This window comes from Trachemys scripta, chromosome 4 (genome assembly GCF_013100865.1).
Source record: "Trachemys scripta elegans isolate TJP31775 chromosome 4, CAS_Tse_1.0, whole genome shotgun sequence".
Classification (NCBI taxonomy): domain Eukaryota; kingdom Metazoa; phylum Chordata; order Testudines; family Emydidae; genus Trachemys; species Trachemys scripta.
The window spans coordinates 62,260,749-62,277,024 of NC_048301.1; the positions used below are offsets into that span (position 1 = coordinate 62,260,749).

Here is a 16,276-nt window from a genome sequence, read left to right on the forward strand (position 1 = left end):
CGAAGGCGGCACGCGAGCTGATTTTCAGTGGCACTCACACTGCCTGGGTCCTGGCCACCGGTCCGGTGGGCTCTGCATTTTAATTTAATTTTAAATGAAGCTTCTTAAACATTTTAAAAACCTTATTTACTTTACATACAACAATAATTTAGTTATATATTATAGACTTATAGAAAGAGATCTTCTAAAAACATTAAAATATATTACTGGCACGCGAAACCTTAAATTAGAGTGAATAAATGAAGACTCGGCACACCACTTCTGAAAGGTTGCCGACCCCTGGACTAGAGTTTTATTGTACAAATGGGGAAGGAAACTCCTTAGTAAAGGACCCTCCATTATGAAAGTCCTGCCACAAGTCTTCAACTGTTTAAATCTAGGGACTGTTAGCCTGAATGCCACTGCTGACCTTAATTGTTATTGTAGCATATGGGGAAAGGAATGGTCAGGACCCAAATAATATACTTCTTCATTAAAGATCAAAATCAGCACCTTGAATTGTGCCCAGAAGCAAATAGGAAACCTGTGCTGGTCCTGGAATATGATCTAATATGCTTCCATACAACTGATTCTGTGTAACAGGCAAGCAGCTGCATTCAGTTGTAAGTCCTTATATACTTCAGTGATGAGCACCAGATAAAAGCTTATAGTTGAGAGAAAAGAAAAGAGAAGACAGAAGATTAAACAGGCAAAGAATATAGGTGTTCTTCAAGTGTAGCACCACATACAATACACTGCACTGTCCCTGTCTAGAAGTCACAAAGACTGATTACTGTGACAAGGTCTGGCTCTGCAAGAAGAAACTCCAAACATGTCATCAGAGAACAGATGACTATTTCTACCAAATTGGATGCAAACTAGACAAGTGTCTTCTAAAAACAGAGGGTTCACTGGATTTTTTAAAAAAACTTTACAAATTCCTCGTCGGGCGAAGAAGTATATTGAATGCAATTCTTCCCCACCCTTCATTAGTGCCTGATCATGTAAGGATCTAAGGGCACTCTATGCCTTGGCATCATGATATTCCCTTTGCCAGTCAATTATCCAAGTGACATGATACACAGAGCTAACATATACAAACCATCTAAATTCAGATTATGAGATTACAGCATTTACACAAAAAGCTTAGTACGGTGACAAAGCATCATGTTTAAAGCTTGTCTACATAAGAAAGTGGCATCAGTTTAAGTTAAGGCTTAATTTAATCAAAAGGCTATGTGAATGTTGTTATATCTGCTTAGGTAGAACCAATGCACCCTTCTCATGTAGGCATGGCCTGTGTATAAGAGGCTATGTCTGCACTATGATTTAGGTGTGAGATTCCCAGCTCACCTACATATACTCGAGCAAGCACCTCATCTCAACTACAGCACTAAAAATATTAGTTTGGCCGCAGTAGCATAGGCACCGGCATCAGTGGCACAAGCTAGCTGCCCCAAGTACAAACCCACCTAAACTCTGTGGTACATATTCAGAGCAATTAGCCCATGCCACTGCCTGTGCTATGTAGCTATGCTACTACTTTTAGCACAAGAGCTAAGGGTACATCTACACTACAGGGGGGAGTCGATTTAAGATACGCAAATTCAGCTACGTGAATAGCGGAGCTGAATTCGGCGTATCGCAGCCGACTTACCCCGTTGTGAGGACGGCGGCAAAATCGACTTCTGTGGCTTTCTGTCGGCGGCGCTTACTACCACCTCCGCTGGTGGAGTAAGAGCGCCGATTCGGGGATCGATTGTCGCGTCCCAACGGGACGCGATAAATCGATCTCCAAGAGGTCGATTTCTACCCGCCGATTCAGGCGGGTAGTATAGACCTAGCCTTAGATAAGAGCTAGCACAAATATGTCTACATGAGCTGGGAATCACATCCCTAGTTCATAGTGTAGACATACCCAGAGAAACTAATTCACAAAACTAATCATAAAACTATGTTTTGTAGTGCACATTTATAATACTCCAGATGCAAAGAAGGAAAGATAGTAGAAGGGATCTCTAGAGGGACAGAGTTAGGATATTTTGGATACCTTAACTGCAAATGTCCATGTGACCCAGCAATCTCTTGGTGCCAACTGGCAGAGGACCTGGGGTGCATAAGTGTTACAAGGAGCCCCTGGTTCTGGTATGTGTGTATGGATAATATGTAATGAGTTACGTATATGTACTGAAAATTATGTTCTTAAGGTCTGTGGCTTGGGGCTGGCCACCAAACAGTGAGAACAGGTTTATTTCAGACAGAAGATGTTTATCTATCAATCTGCCTACATGTGAATTGAGGATTGTTTACTCACAATGAGTGCCTAAGTACAGACTGAGCCAAATGCTAATCAAGTGATTGCAAAGTCCTCAGCAGAGCTCCTAGACAGGAAAACACAAGCAGTGGGTGGTTATCCTGTTTGCAAGCAAGACAATGGCTTTTTGGACTATCGCTGTAGAGACAGAGAGATAAACTCTGTATCTTTCCACTGAGGAGTCAAGAAGACAGCATGGAGTCTCATGAACGAAGGTCACAGCCTGACTGTAATACACTGGATGGATTTTGGGTGAGCTTTGGCTCTATATGACATGACAATGTCTTGTTAGTTAAGTTCAGGTTCGGATATGCATCTCATGATTTTATTTTATATGTAACCCTTTGTTTCTAATATTTTATTTGCTATTATTTGACTGTCTTTGTTAAATAAACTTATATTTGCTTTCTTTATGAACAAATCTAGGTGTTGTGTTATGCAGAGCTGTGTTCTTCAGCGTACTGGTAAGCTGCAGCGTACTGGTAAGCTGCAGTGGGAACAGAGGATCTGGGAATTCGGTGAGTGTCCAATGGATCTGGGGCTGGGCACTCCAGGGAGACACTCTGAGCACCGGAGTATGCCTATTGTTAACCTGTTAAGAGCAAGCAGGGCCTGCGGAGGCTTGGAAGGCCGTGCTTGTGTTGCCAGAGGCTCTGGGTAACCATCACAGTCCATGCTTTCAAATTTTGGGGTATCATCAATTTAATGCTAAATTATTTTAATCTAATTTAGATCTGCTATGGAGAAGGTTTAGTTTGACCTTTTCCATTGCATTCTATAGAATTTCACTTTGGGGTTCCCAATCATGCCCAATAACATGATGCTGAACTATAGCATATGTTTTAGAAAGACATTCCATCTTGATTTAAAGATATCATGTGATGGCAGATCCACCACATCCTTTGGTAATTTGTTCCAGTGGTTAATTACCCTTATATTTATCCTTTGCATTACACTTGCAAATACCCTGGTAAAAATTTGTGCCTTAAGCATACTTTCATTGTTGTAATTGATTGATGTCATTTTGAACAAACCATATGGTTATTACAGCAGGTCAAACTATTTGTGATGAATTCAGTACCCTTTTTTGATTCAGGAGTTATATGCAAACAAATCCAGACGTGTGTGTGTGTTCATTGTTTATAAGCATACATATAGGCTAAAATTGTTCAGTGAACTTATCAATTTGCTCTGAGTATTCATTAGTTGTGTTGCATGATTGGTTATCAAAGTCAAATGGCATTATTTCTGCTCCACAATTGGATGTCTCCAACTTTTTAAACAGTAGAATAACGAAATTCCAGCGTAATTTTTCAGATAATCATTTGTGAAACTTCCAGAATTCATAAATATTTTCATTAATATCAGCTGACCATCCACATAATGAATAACGTGATTCACAAGAAACCAAACTGATATTTCCAGTCACAAATCAGGGTTTTGCTATTATTCAAATAGCTCTCTAGTACAACAGCTGTATTGCAATATTTAACAGCACAGATTTTCTCAGACTTTTTAACTGCATAGAATGTGGAAACAAATGTCTCTAGATTTCTAGGGTCCTCAGTTGTGTTCTATTTTGGATACCACTGCTGAACCTAAATTAGATCTTCATTTAAATCCCCCCTTATTCAGTTTTGAACTGACTACAGCTGACTACTGCACAGACAGAGAGCAAACAGTGTAATAGAGGGTATGTCTACACTTTCAGCTGGGGGTGTGATTCCCTGCTTGAGGAGACATACTGGAGCTAGCTCTGACCAAGCTCACGTGCTGAAAACAGAGTGTAGCTGCAGCAGAACGGGCTAGCTGCCCCAAGTACATATCTGTCCAAGATGCTAGACATGTACTCGGGCCAGCTAGTCCCGCCTGCCACTTGTGCTGCAACAACTACACTCTCTTTTTAGCGCACTAGCTCAGTCAGAGATAGTGTGGGTATGTCTCCTCACCCTGGGAATCGGACCCCAGCAGAACTCACCAATGCCACTGACATCTAATAAGTACAAAAATGGATCCATCACTGACTTCCTAGGAATCCCAGAAGCAATACTGATGTATCCAAAATTCCTTCCTCCCTCTGAAGCCCTTTGTTATGCTGGTTTTCCTTCCAGAAGAGCTGAGGGTGAGCAAATATCCTGGAAATCAGGGTTTAAGCACCCAAAAGACCTTTAATCACCATGTCATGAAAGTAATACACATGGTCAGAGGCAACTCTATTGAAGCTGATGGGGTGGCGTCTACTTACACCACTGCTGAATGTGACTCAGAGTTAGTAACAAGAAATATTTTAGAGACGAAATTCCATCTTTTATAAATAATAAAGGTAACAAGAGAAGGGACATTTTCCATGCATGAAATCTAGGGTGACCAGATGTCCCGATTTTATACAGACAGTCCCGATTTTTGGGTCTTTTTCTTATATAGACTCCTATTATCCCCCACACACTGTTCCCATTTTTCACATTTGCTGTCTGGTCACCCTAATCAAATCAAATGCAAAGAGAAATACAGAAAGCAATTTTGAAATTCCCAAAATTAAATAAGATGGTTCAAATGCTAAACCCAAGGGAATTTCATCCACAAAACTTGAACTGCTGCTATCACTAGTTGTCACTTTAAATTGATACGCCATTAGGTCCCAACCTTTCCTCCCTCCAGCTACACGAGCTTGGTTTTGAAATCCTCTAATTGACAGTACCTTAAATTCAGTATTCCCCTGCGCTGCACAGTGACTCCCATGCTCAGTTTTGACATTTCCCAAAGGATTTGTTTTAATGTTTAGATCCTGAAAAGAGAAGGGGGAAAAATAAAAACATTGTCAAGCTTTATCATGAGTTCATCGTTGCAGTAACCCGTGCTGAACTCTCAAATTAGAATGGCTGTTCATTATGACCTACTATGTTTCAATACTCACACTGGTGTCCCTACTACCAGGTCATTTTGCACACACATGCTTTAATTGGCAGAACTGGGGTGCAAGATGGGTACAAAACCCCATGTAAGTGCCACCTTTTTCTATGAAACAATGGAGGAAGACTCCTCTCAGCTGTGGGACATCAAAGCAGCAACAAACCTGCTTCCTATAGACTAACCCTGTAAAAAAGTTTTGCTTTTCTATCTCAAATCTCAGTTCTTTGCTTCCTACTTCCTCTACTTATATTTAAAATAAAAATAAAAACTATGAAAAATGCAAAACAAGACAACACAGATGATATGAATTCCTAATCTCTCTCTCTTCTTTTGTTTCCCTTCCTTTTCTTTCCCTATCGCCTGCTACCATGTCTCATTTAGACATCAAGGATGAAATCTTAGCTGCATTGAAGTCAATGTAAATGTTGCCATTGATTTCAGTGAAGCCAGGATTTCACTCTTCAGGTTGGGACATACTGTCGTGCTTCCCGTCGGGAAAGAATCATGCACAGCAGCTGGTACATAAATACTATAATAAAGCAGGACTCGTATTACCTGCTTTGTGCTGTACACATCCGAATTGAAACCTTAAACAAATTTGGTGTTAGGGCTTTCTTACCTGAGGCGAACTGGCACATGATGCCATTTTGGTCTCTGTTGCAAGCAAGTCATGTGGTACTACTGGCACAGGAGCTGGCAGTGGCTCCTGAAACATGTTTGCAGTCTTTACACTGGCAGGCGTCAGTGAGAAGTTGTTTTATAAATTGACTTAGAGCTCCACCCATCTCATTTCTGCAAGGAAAGATGGCTCCTCCCAGCCTCCTCCCACTACTATAGCGTGTGATTGAATGCACTGGATGACTGTAAACTGGGGAGATTTATTTTGCAGCTGTATTGGGCAGTAGAGCCGGTAGGAAATTTTCCAATAGCATTTTTTAAATTGTAAAATGCTGATTTGTCAAAATTGAAATGTTCTGCAGAAACATTTCGTTTTCAATAAAATTTGGACAGAAATCATGCAGGTTTTGGAGGGAAATCTACCTGGTTTCCTGCAAACTGAGCTGTCTCCTCTGCAGCCCACTTGGTGGGCTGCCAATGGAACTGGGACCTTGCGGGGATACATCTCCTGCAGCAGCAAATCCCAGAGTTTGGGTTGAAAGATTCACGCTCTGTCTCTTAAAAATAGAGATGCAAACGTAGCAGCTCGGGCTGGAGCTCAGGTTCGGAAGCCTAAGGAGGGGCTGGGCTTCCGAGCCCCAGCTCCAGCCCAAGTCTGAGCCCAAGCATGAGTCTATGCAACTATTTTTACCATCATAGTGCAAGCCCTGCAAGCCCAAGTCTATGGACCAAGGCACTGAGACTCATTGCTGCAGGCTGCCACTTGCTGTGTAGACATACTCGTGAAGTCCCGTTCCTTGGACTTGCAGGCTCCTGGCTTCTCAGCATCCCACAAGATGGGCATCTGGAGTCCCTGGCAGGTTGAGAGCCTAGGAAACATTTCAGAAAGATCAATACAAAAGGGCTTTTTTGCTTTTTTTCCAAACCCAATTTCAGTCTAGTAGAATGTCAGTGCACATAGCAACATAAACACTGAAACCCTGATGAGCTGGCTAGCCTGTCCACTGTGTTAAAATCACTGGGAGCTGGGTGTCTAAGAGCTTTGAAAATCCCAGTAGGTGCCTATCTGCATCTTTAGGTGCCTAAATACCTTTAAAAACCTGGCCCTACATAAGTAAATGAAGCATACAGGTTGAGTGCCACATCCATCACAGCTAAGATCACACAAAAACCCTGGTTGCAGCCCTAGCACAGGGGCAATTAAATAGGCCAGACAAGGGTATGGCCATGTCCTTCATAGTTAGGACAGCACACTCACATATCACATGCAAGTACTGTGTGTAAATATGATGAGAGAAAAATTAGTTTTAAATCTTCCCCCAGCTTTTAATTTACAATATACAATTTCTAGTAGTTATGTCTGAGACAAAGCCTGACTAGAGGTTTGGTAAAGGAACGGGTTTTAAATGTCAAAAAAATTCCCAAATCCTAGTGATCCACCGGGTCCTAACTGCACAAGATGCTTCTACTCTCTCCCTGGGAGAATTAAAGATTCAGGTTCCATGTTCCATGCAACAAACCTCGATGCCAACTCTGCCCACATATCTACACCAGCAACACCATCACAGGACCTAACCAGATCAGCTACAACATCACCGGCTCATTCACCTGCACGTCCACCAATGTTATATATGCCATCATGTGCCAGCAATGCCCCTCTGCTATGTATATTGGCCAAACTGGACAGTCACTACCCAAGAGGATAAATGGACACAAGTCAGATATCAGGAATGGCAATATACAAAAACCTGTAGGAGAACACTTCAACCTCCCTGGCCACACAATAGCAGATGTAAAGGTAGCCATCTTATCGCAAAAAAACTTCAGGACCAGACTCCAAAGAGAAACTGCTGAGCTCCAGTCCATTTTCAAATTTGACACCATCAGATCAGGATTAAACAAAGACTGTGAATGGCTATCCAACTACAGAAGCAGTTTCTCCTCCATTGGTGTTCACACTTCAACTGCTAGCAGAGCACCTCACCCTCCCTGATTGAACTAACCTCGTTATCTCCATACTGATTTATACCTGCCTCTGGAGATTTCCATTACTTGCATCTGAAGAAGTGAGGTTCTTACCCACGAAAGCTTATGCTCCCAATACTTCTGTTAGTCTTAAAGGTGCCACAGGACCCTCTGTTGCTTTAAATTATTAACACTATTCCAGAACTCTCTTCACTTGCTTCATTTGCCTCTGTCATACTGAATCTTGTTCTTTTTAAAGTATATATGTTTACCTATACATACAGAGATCAATGGGTATCCACAACAAACACATGGATATACAGATTTTAGGTATGACTGATACCAACCAGTAAGTATACAAATATTTGATGCAATACCATTGCTGCACCAAATACTTGTAACCTTCCCTGTATATAATTATCATTCCTAAAACCTGTACATCTACTTGTATATTCACCTTCGTATTTATATGTAAATAAGTATGACTGGTGCAGTTGTGTATATTAGATAAATGAAATTTTGGTGTACAATTGTTATATTCACAAGTGTTATTTATTCAATAAACAAATAAGAGACTGACAAAATTAATGATGGGTGTAGTATGTTGCTTTATCTCAAGGATATTCATGTTTGTTTTTGTTTCATTCGTATTATAATTACTGCAGTGCATTGACTAAAGCAGAACACTCCTCAAATGGGTTTTGGGGCAGTCTAATCCAAACTGTGATCTATGCCATATCTTGTATTTCTCATATTTTGTTTCTCTACATTATCAGTGTAGGGTTCACTATTGTGAGTCTTATGCCGATAGGTTCATCTGCTGCTATTGTTAGTATGCTCTATAAATATTTTTGTTATGTTGTGAATTTGCAGGAGGGGCTTCAAGACCATAATAGGCTGTAGTTTTTGATGCACCTGTGACCAAAATGCCTGGATCTGTGAAGAGACCAAGAAAATGTTTTGTGGCCTACTTGCTCATACCATCTCTAGCAGAAGCTTGAGTTGTTTAAGATGTAACTGCACACTACAACTCACAAGAACAAACCATGTTATACAATTGCAAAGAAGCCAAAAAAAAAATAGAAGAAATACAGACTAGGGAAGAGGTCACAGCTTGGATTAGACAGTTCCAAGATTGGTGGGAGAAGTGCTGGACTTTAGCCAAATGAACAAGGGGAATTGTGATTCTGAAGAAACAAACAACAATTTACCTTGAGTTAAAACAACATGCTATTGTATGTGCAAACATGTCAGTTTCCTATCTGTATAATGAAGGACCTTATGAGGATGCGCCCTTTCCTTATAATAAGAAAGGGAAAAATCAGAGGGAAAAACAAGAGAAGCTAAGAATGTTTATTAGCTAGGAGAGAGGGATTTACAGCAAGCAACAACCAACTGCAAAATGCCCACTTTAAGGGAGCAAGGGCTTGTCTCTTCCAAATGTATAGGGCTAATTACCAGAAAGGCAAGCTGGGAAAGGATGGTGACCCTATACTGGAGACAGTCAGAAGTAAGCAGGCACTTACAATGTATATAAAAGTAGTCTCTACGTGGAGGACGGACAGGGATACAGGGGCAGAGTTATGGTTAGAATCTGAACTGTAGGATTTCCCAAAATTATAGTGTTTACTGGTTTGCTTTGCGTTTTTAAACTGGACCAACCTGTTAAGATTGTTTTGAAGGATGCAGAGGAGGGAGACAACCTTAATCTGTTTTAACAATTTGTCTGTATCCTCTTTTATCTCTATTTCCATCTCTCACTTTCATTTTTTCCTCTTTTCCATTTTCTTTCAGCTTATCCTTCTTTTCTCCCATTTAATTCATCACCTCTTCATCTGTCTCTCCCACTTTGTCCTCCATTCTTTCAGTACTTACCAGGTCTTCTATATCTCTCCTTTCCATTATCTCCTTTTCCAAAAGACCTTAATTTTCCACCTCTGACTCTATGCTCTCTCACACATCTATTTTCCTCCCCAGCCCATCTCAACCCCTTATTATTTCCCTCTATTGCCAAGTCTCCTCCATAACTCTTTTTCAGTTGTCTTCAGGTATTGGTTATCCTTTCCCCCTCCTTCAGGTCTCCTTCCATTCTCCCCTCCATATCATTTTCTCCCTTGGGTCTTCCAAGTCTCTCTCCCTCTCTTTTTCCCCTTGCTTCTCCAAGGCAGTGGGAAACCCAGAATGTGCAAGTCTGACCAATGTGAGAGAGGCCGATGATCAAAGGGTAGATTTGGAGTCATGCGCAGAGGTGACAAATGAAGTCACTAGAGTGGATGAGATCATTCAGAGATAGGATATGGTGGAAGGAAAGAAAAAGGCCCTGGACAGAACCCTATGGGATATCAGTAAAAAGGAAGAGAATTAGGTGCTGAAGGGCAAGTTGAAGGTGAGAAATCTGAGGTAACAAGAGACTTCAAAGAATGTGGTCAAAAAGAAGGAGGGAGATTGGGTGGTAGTTGGAGAGGGTTTTCTAAAGATAGGAAAGAGTATGGAACGTTTGAGGAGAGGAAAAGAAGCCACATGAGAGAGAAATTAAGGATGAGTAATAGGGGAAGGATGGTGTGAGGAAGATCAGGATGTGCGAGAAGATGTTACCTGTTAATCCACATACCAGAAGTTGAGAATGGGGCAGCTGCTTCTGCTGGAAGTGAGGCACTCATGCCTTCCCATGGTCATTCTCGCTCAGGTTGCACTTTGGGGTATTATATGCAGACAGATGGTTTTTAATTTTTAAAACTTTTAGGGTGAAAACAATGCATTGTTTCCGATGGCTTCTGTATGGGTGTCACAAATTCCAAATGACGCCACAGACAGGCTCAGAGCTGGGTGCTAAAACTTATGGCCCACCTCACTCTTACTGTTAATAGCCTTTCCATCATCACTCTTTTCAGTATAGAACAACAAGGATGGAAGCAAAATGATACTATGGACCAGTGTGGATATAACTATATTACATGTCGCTTGTAAATTTCTTTATTTTCGTCCTAGTGAGTGGCACCACAGACCTCTTGGGAGAGCATCTGCATTCCCAGGCATTTCAAGGTGTCCAAAATCTCATTGGTGGGTTTTTTTGTTAGCTTCTTAGATGGTGCATCCGCATGCTGAGTTCCACAGTTCTTTTGTGTAATGCACTCTTGCAATAATAGGAAATTCTGGGGAAATGCATGCTAATTCCTTCATTCACATGTAGATAATTAATTTATAAGGAGAGGCTAGGACCACATAAGATTAAAATGTGTTAAAGATTAATTATTGTTGCATTCAAGTTTACAGTTCCAGCCACCCTAGTAACTATGTGTTTTAATTAAAAAAAAAAAAAAAAAAAAAAAAACACACAGCAAATTAATAATACCATAAATTACAAATAACACCCTTAACAATGCTTGCACTAAAACTGCCAATAGGACACAATCCTGACCCTTTCAAATTCTTCTTGTCTTCTAGCCTATTTCCTGTTCTGCAAGGTGAATTCCATTAAAAAAACAATGATTTCCTGTGGGGAGGCGGGGAGGGAAGAAGACACTACCTGCAGGAAAGCAGGGGTTTCAAAGGGCTGGGACTGTAGCTATCACCAGGATGCCTTCCATGCTTTAATGAAGCACAAATGTTAAAATAGAAAACAAGGACAATTACCAAACAAAAATCCCCAGAACAACCACCAAATCACACTTAATTGTTTGTAGTGGGAATTGCAGACACGGAATAATTATTTATTATTAAAATTTACAAAAAAGAAAAAGCCTCTAGTAAACATTGACTAGGACCAGTGGCAAGATGGACTCCAGAGGACTGAGCCATAACAGATGAACAGTTAACCAGAGCTATCCTCTAGGATCTCTCACAGACTAAGAAATAAATCCCAATGAATGGGCACTCCACCCCCACACCCCAAGATCCTGCATGAGAGAGCCTAGAAGGTGATTAGAGGGGTGAGGGAGCATGGGCGACGGGTGAACGTGCCATTGGGAGAGGCTAGCCCCCCGCCCCTCCCCCTGTGCCCAAGGTCCTGCCCCTCCCCTTCCTCTCCCTCTTCCTCTGCCTGGGAGCGCACATACTCCCCTCCATGGCCGCCCCTCCCCCCAGCATCCCTAGCATGCTGGGTGGGCAGCACGGCCGGAGTGCCTCCAGCCCCAGAATGCCTCCAGCCCCAGAGTGCAGGGCAGGTGGCATGGTCCCAGTGCCCCCAACGCCGGGTGGACAGACAGGTGGCATGGCGTGGCCCCAGCCCCAGTGTCCCAGGCCTGCAAGCAGTGGCCCCAGCCTGCCTGCGCCATCCTCTTGGCCACAGAAGAACAGGAAGGGAACTGGAAGCAGGCAGGAGGGGGCCTGGGGACGGAGCATGGGCGGGGCCACACCAGGCTGTTTGGGGAGACACAGCCTTCCCATGCCTATGCTACCCGCCGCCTATGTGAGGAAGCCTGGCACAGCCAGGGGATGGTATCAGGGGCAGGAAGAGTCTGGAGGGCTGCTGAGTGGGAAACTGGAGCAGCCTCCCTTTAGTCCCAATCTCCCCACTAGCTTCCATGGGTCTGTTCCCCATTCTGTTTCCCCTTTCGCCCAGCACCTCCATTCTCTTTCCCCTTTCAGTGCCCCCTACTCTGTCCCTCACCTCCCAAGTTCCCACACCACCATCTGCCTGGTAGCAACATTCATTCACTGCCTTCTCTTCTCCAGTGTCTGGGCACCAGAAAGAACAGAGATAATGGAGGCAGACAGGCCACCTCAGATTTGGTGCCACAACAGTCCCTGAGAGATGGGAGGCCTGCCAGATGCCTGAAATTGCAGCTGGGGCACAGGCGCAATATGCATGACACTTGTCAGCCCTGAGTGTGTGCCTCTGCACCGAGACCTCCCTAGCCATTACTATGCTGTTCCTGTCATTTGGCCAAGCCCCTGCCTCATCAATCACTACAGCTCTCGGCAGGCAGGCAGATGGTTGGTATCTGTTCCCTCTTGGTCACGTTCCCTGATACTTCGTTCTACCCTCAGCTTGACTCTCAGCAATCCCCCCAGGCTCTCTGGTGTGACTGGGTCCTATGATAGTGTCGCTAGAGTAGATATGGGGACAGAGTGGGCAACGGGATTTGATGCAGGGATTGGTTTCTGGATTAGTGTTTCTGTGGTGTGGTGTGTAGTTGCTGGTGAGTATTTGCTTCAGGCTTGGGGGCTGTCTGTAAGTGAGGACTGGCCTGCCTCCCAAGGCATCCAGTTACCTACAACTGTTCTCCCACAGAGGATAGTTAGCGCTGAGGGGGTTGTGGCATCATCCCATATTGGACGATGAGCCTCTACTATTTCTCAAGGTCCACCTCCCTCTTTTGGCTTTTAAATATCGACTTTGGGCTTTCATTGAGTTCTTTAAGGTCATTCCTAGCCCGCGTTGTGCTGTGCCCTATGCCCACTCAAGACAGCATGTCTATCTGCTGATATTTCAGCCTTTGCATTCATGAAGGGGCATAGTGGAAAAGAAGACAGTCCCACACTCATTGTGAAATATTGTAAAAAGCATACCAATAAAATCTCAGGACTGGCTGACTTCTCTCCTTTCTGTCTGCAATTGTGATGCGGGGGCAATTTACATATCTTTTAGCTCATCCCACTCATGAGATATGTATGTGCTGAATTTCTTCTGCCTGACTGCCAATGCAGTGCTGCCTGCTGCCCATCTTCTAGCCACTTCCAGTCACATACTTCTGTCACTGTTGTGCCATCCTTAATATGGGTGCCCCCTGCATCTTTGCCACTATTCTCATGAAGGAGACACTTGTAATTTATAAAACTAGAACAATGCTCACTTCTCTTGCACTTTGCCTTTTCTTGTGCCTTCTCACTCCCCTGCCCATCACCCCTCAGTTATAGGCCTTGTCTACACTACGAGAGTAGTTCGATTTTACTTAAATCGAATTTTTGGAATCGATATTGCAAAGTCGAACGTGTGTGTCCACACTAAGGACAGTAATTCGACTTTGTGAGTCCACACTAACGGGGAAAGCGTCGACATTGGAAGCGGTGCACTGAGGGCAGCTATCCCACAGTTCCCGGAGTCCCCGCCGCCCATTGGAATTCTGGGTGGAGCCGCAAATGCCTTCTGGGTAAAAAAAAAAGGGGCCAGGGTGCTTTTGGGTAACTGTCGTCATCCGTCCATCACTCCCGCCCTCCCTCCCTCCCTGAAAGCGCCGGCGGGAAATCATTTCGCGCACTTTTCCAGTCATTGACAGCGCGGACGCCACAGCACTGTGAGCATGGAGCCCGCTGCAACCATTGCTGCAGTTGTGGCCGCTCTCAACGCCTCGCAGCTTATCATACAGGTTGCCCTGAGGCAGATGCAGAAAAGTCAGGCGAGGAGGCTACGTCAACGCGGTGATGGCCTGAAGTCTGAGAGTAGCACAGACCTCTCAGAAAGCAGGGGACCCAGCGCCGAGGACATCACGGTGGCAATGGGTCATGTTGATGCTGTGAAACGGCGATTCTGGGCACGGGAAACAAGCACTGAGTGGTGGGACCGCATAGTGCTGCAGGTCTGGGATGAATCACAGTGGCTGCGAAACTTCCGCATGCGGAAGGGAACTTTCCTTGAACTTTGTGAGTTGCTGTCCCCTGCCCTGAAGCGCAATGACACCCGGATGCGAGCAGCCCTGACTGTCCAGAAGCGAGTGGCCATAGCCCTCTGGAAGCTTGCAACGCCAGACAGCTACCGGTCAGTCGCGAACCAGTTTGGGGTGGGCAAATCTACCGTGGGGGTTGTTGTGATGCAAGTAGCCAAGGCAATCGTTGATGTACTGCTGCCAAAGGTAGTGACCCTGGGAAACTTGGAGGCGATCATAGATGGCTTCGCAGCGATGGGATTCCCAAACTGCGGTGGGGCCATAGATGGAACTCACATCCCTATCCTGGCACCGGAACACCAGGCCAGCCAGTACATTAACAGAAAGGGCTACTTTTCCATGGTGCTGCAAGCACTGGTGGACCACAGGGGACGTTTTACCAACATCTACATGGGATGGCCGGGCAAGGTTCATGACGCTCGTGTTTTCAGGAACTCTGGTCTGTTTAGACGGCTGCAGCAAGGTATTTACTTCCCGGACCACAAAATAACTGTTGGGGATGTGGAGATGCCTATAGTCATCCTCGGGGACCCAGCCTACCCGCTAATGCCCTGGCTCATGAAGCCCTATACAGGTGCCCTGGACACTGAAAAAGAACTCTTCAACTACCGGCTGAGCAGGTGCAGAATGGTGGTGGAGTGTGCTTTTGGACGTCTCAAGGGGAGATGGAGAAGCTTGCTGACTCACTGTGATCTCAGCGAAACCAATATCCCCATTGTTATAGCAGCTTGCTGTGTGCTCCACAATCTCTGTGAGAGCAAGGGGGAGACCTTTATGGCGGGGTGGGAGGTTGAGGAAAATAGCCTGGCTGCTGATTACTCACAGCCAGACAGCCGGGCGATTAGAAGAGACCAGCGGGAAGCGCTGTGCATCCGGGAGGCTTTGAAAGCAAAGTTCCTGAGTGAGCAGGGTAACCTGTGACTTTAAAGTTTGTGTACAGAGAAGCCGAATCTGCCCCCGTTTCTTTACCCAGTTCATGTTGACTATCCTATCCAGTTACATACCCCCTTCACCCCACTTCCAACACACGTTTCAAAATAAAAATAGTTCTACTTTGTTAAAGCACACCGTTTTCTTTAATACTGTTTTCGCGGGAATTTTTTAAAACTGGGACGCAGACTGTGGTGCGGAGCGGGTGTAGTGTAGTCGCGCGAATGCAGCTTCTAAACTCAAGGACTGACAGGCTCCGCTGCGGTGGGATGGTTGTTTCAACGGAGCCTGTCACCCCTCCTGATAGGGACTGTGTGTATGGGGGGTCTATGTGACTTTGTGGCAGGGGGAGGACGGTTACAGATCCCCTGCTGTGTGGCTCTGTGATCCTGCCTAAGGACCACCGCTTAAGATCTCTAACTGCCCTCCCCTGCCACAAAGTCACAGAGCAACCCACCCCCCACCACATAACATGAAAACAACCTCCCAGACTAACCAGGGTAACTAGTCACTGCATCACTGCACTATGTATGTGCCCTGCTGCTGTGCCTGCCCCCGACTATGTACCCTGCCAAAGGTGACTGTCCTGTCCAATTACCAACCCCCTTTCCCCCCCTCCTCCAAAAGAACATGATGGAAACAGTAGTTAACAGAAACATATTTTTTATTATCAACTACACATGGAACTGGGAAGTGAAACTTGGACGGGGGCTTGTGTCAGGCGGGAAGGAAAGAACTTGTCAAACTTTGGGGAATGAGAGCCTTCTGCTGCTCGAGCTCTCTGCAGGGGTGGAGTGAGAGTTAGCAGGGACTCTGCCACCTCTCCTTCTGTGCACTTTGGGTGAGGGGAGTATGGGACTTGGTGGCGGGGGAGGGCGGTTAGAGATGGACTGCAGCGGGGCTCTGTCCTCCTGCCTCCGTTCCTGCAGAACATCCACAAGGCGCCGGAGCGTGT

At 44.7% G+C, this 16,276-nt stretch overlaps 1 protein-coding gene across 1 annotated transcript in view; it reads right to left on the reverse strand.

The window, feature by feature from the left end:
• LOC117877371 (cytosolic phospholipase A2 epsilon-like) overlaps positions 1–5,849 on the reverse strand; it is a 49,362-nt gene extending 43,513 nt beyond the window's left edge. Inside the window, exons 1-2 of the mRNA XM_034770446.1 lie at positions 5,823–5,849; positions 4,992–5,078 (exon numbers count right to left, since the gene is read on the reverse strand). Coding sequence (XP_034626337.1) covers positions 4,992–5,078; positions 5,823–5,849 — 114 coding nt within the window. The remainder of the gene's footprint in view (positions 1–4,991; positions 5,079–5,822) is intronic.
• Between the last annotated feature and the right edge of the window lie 10,427 nt (positions 5,850–16,276).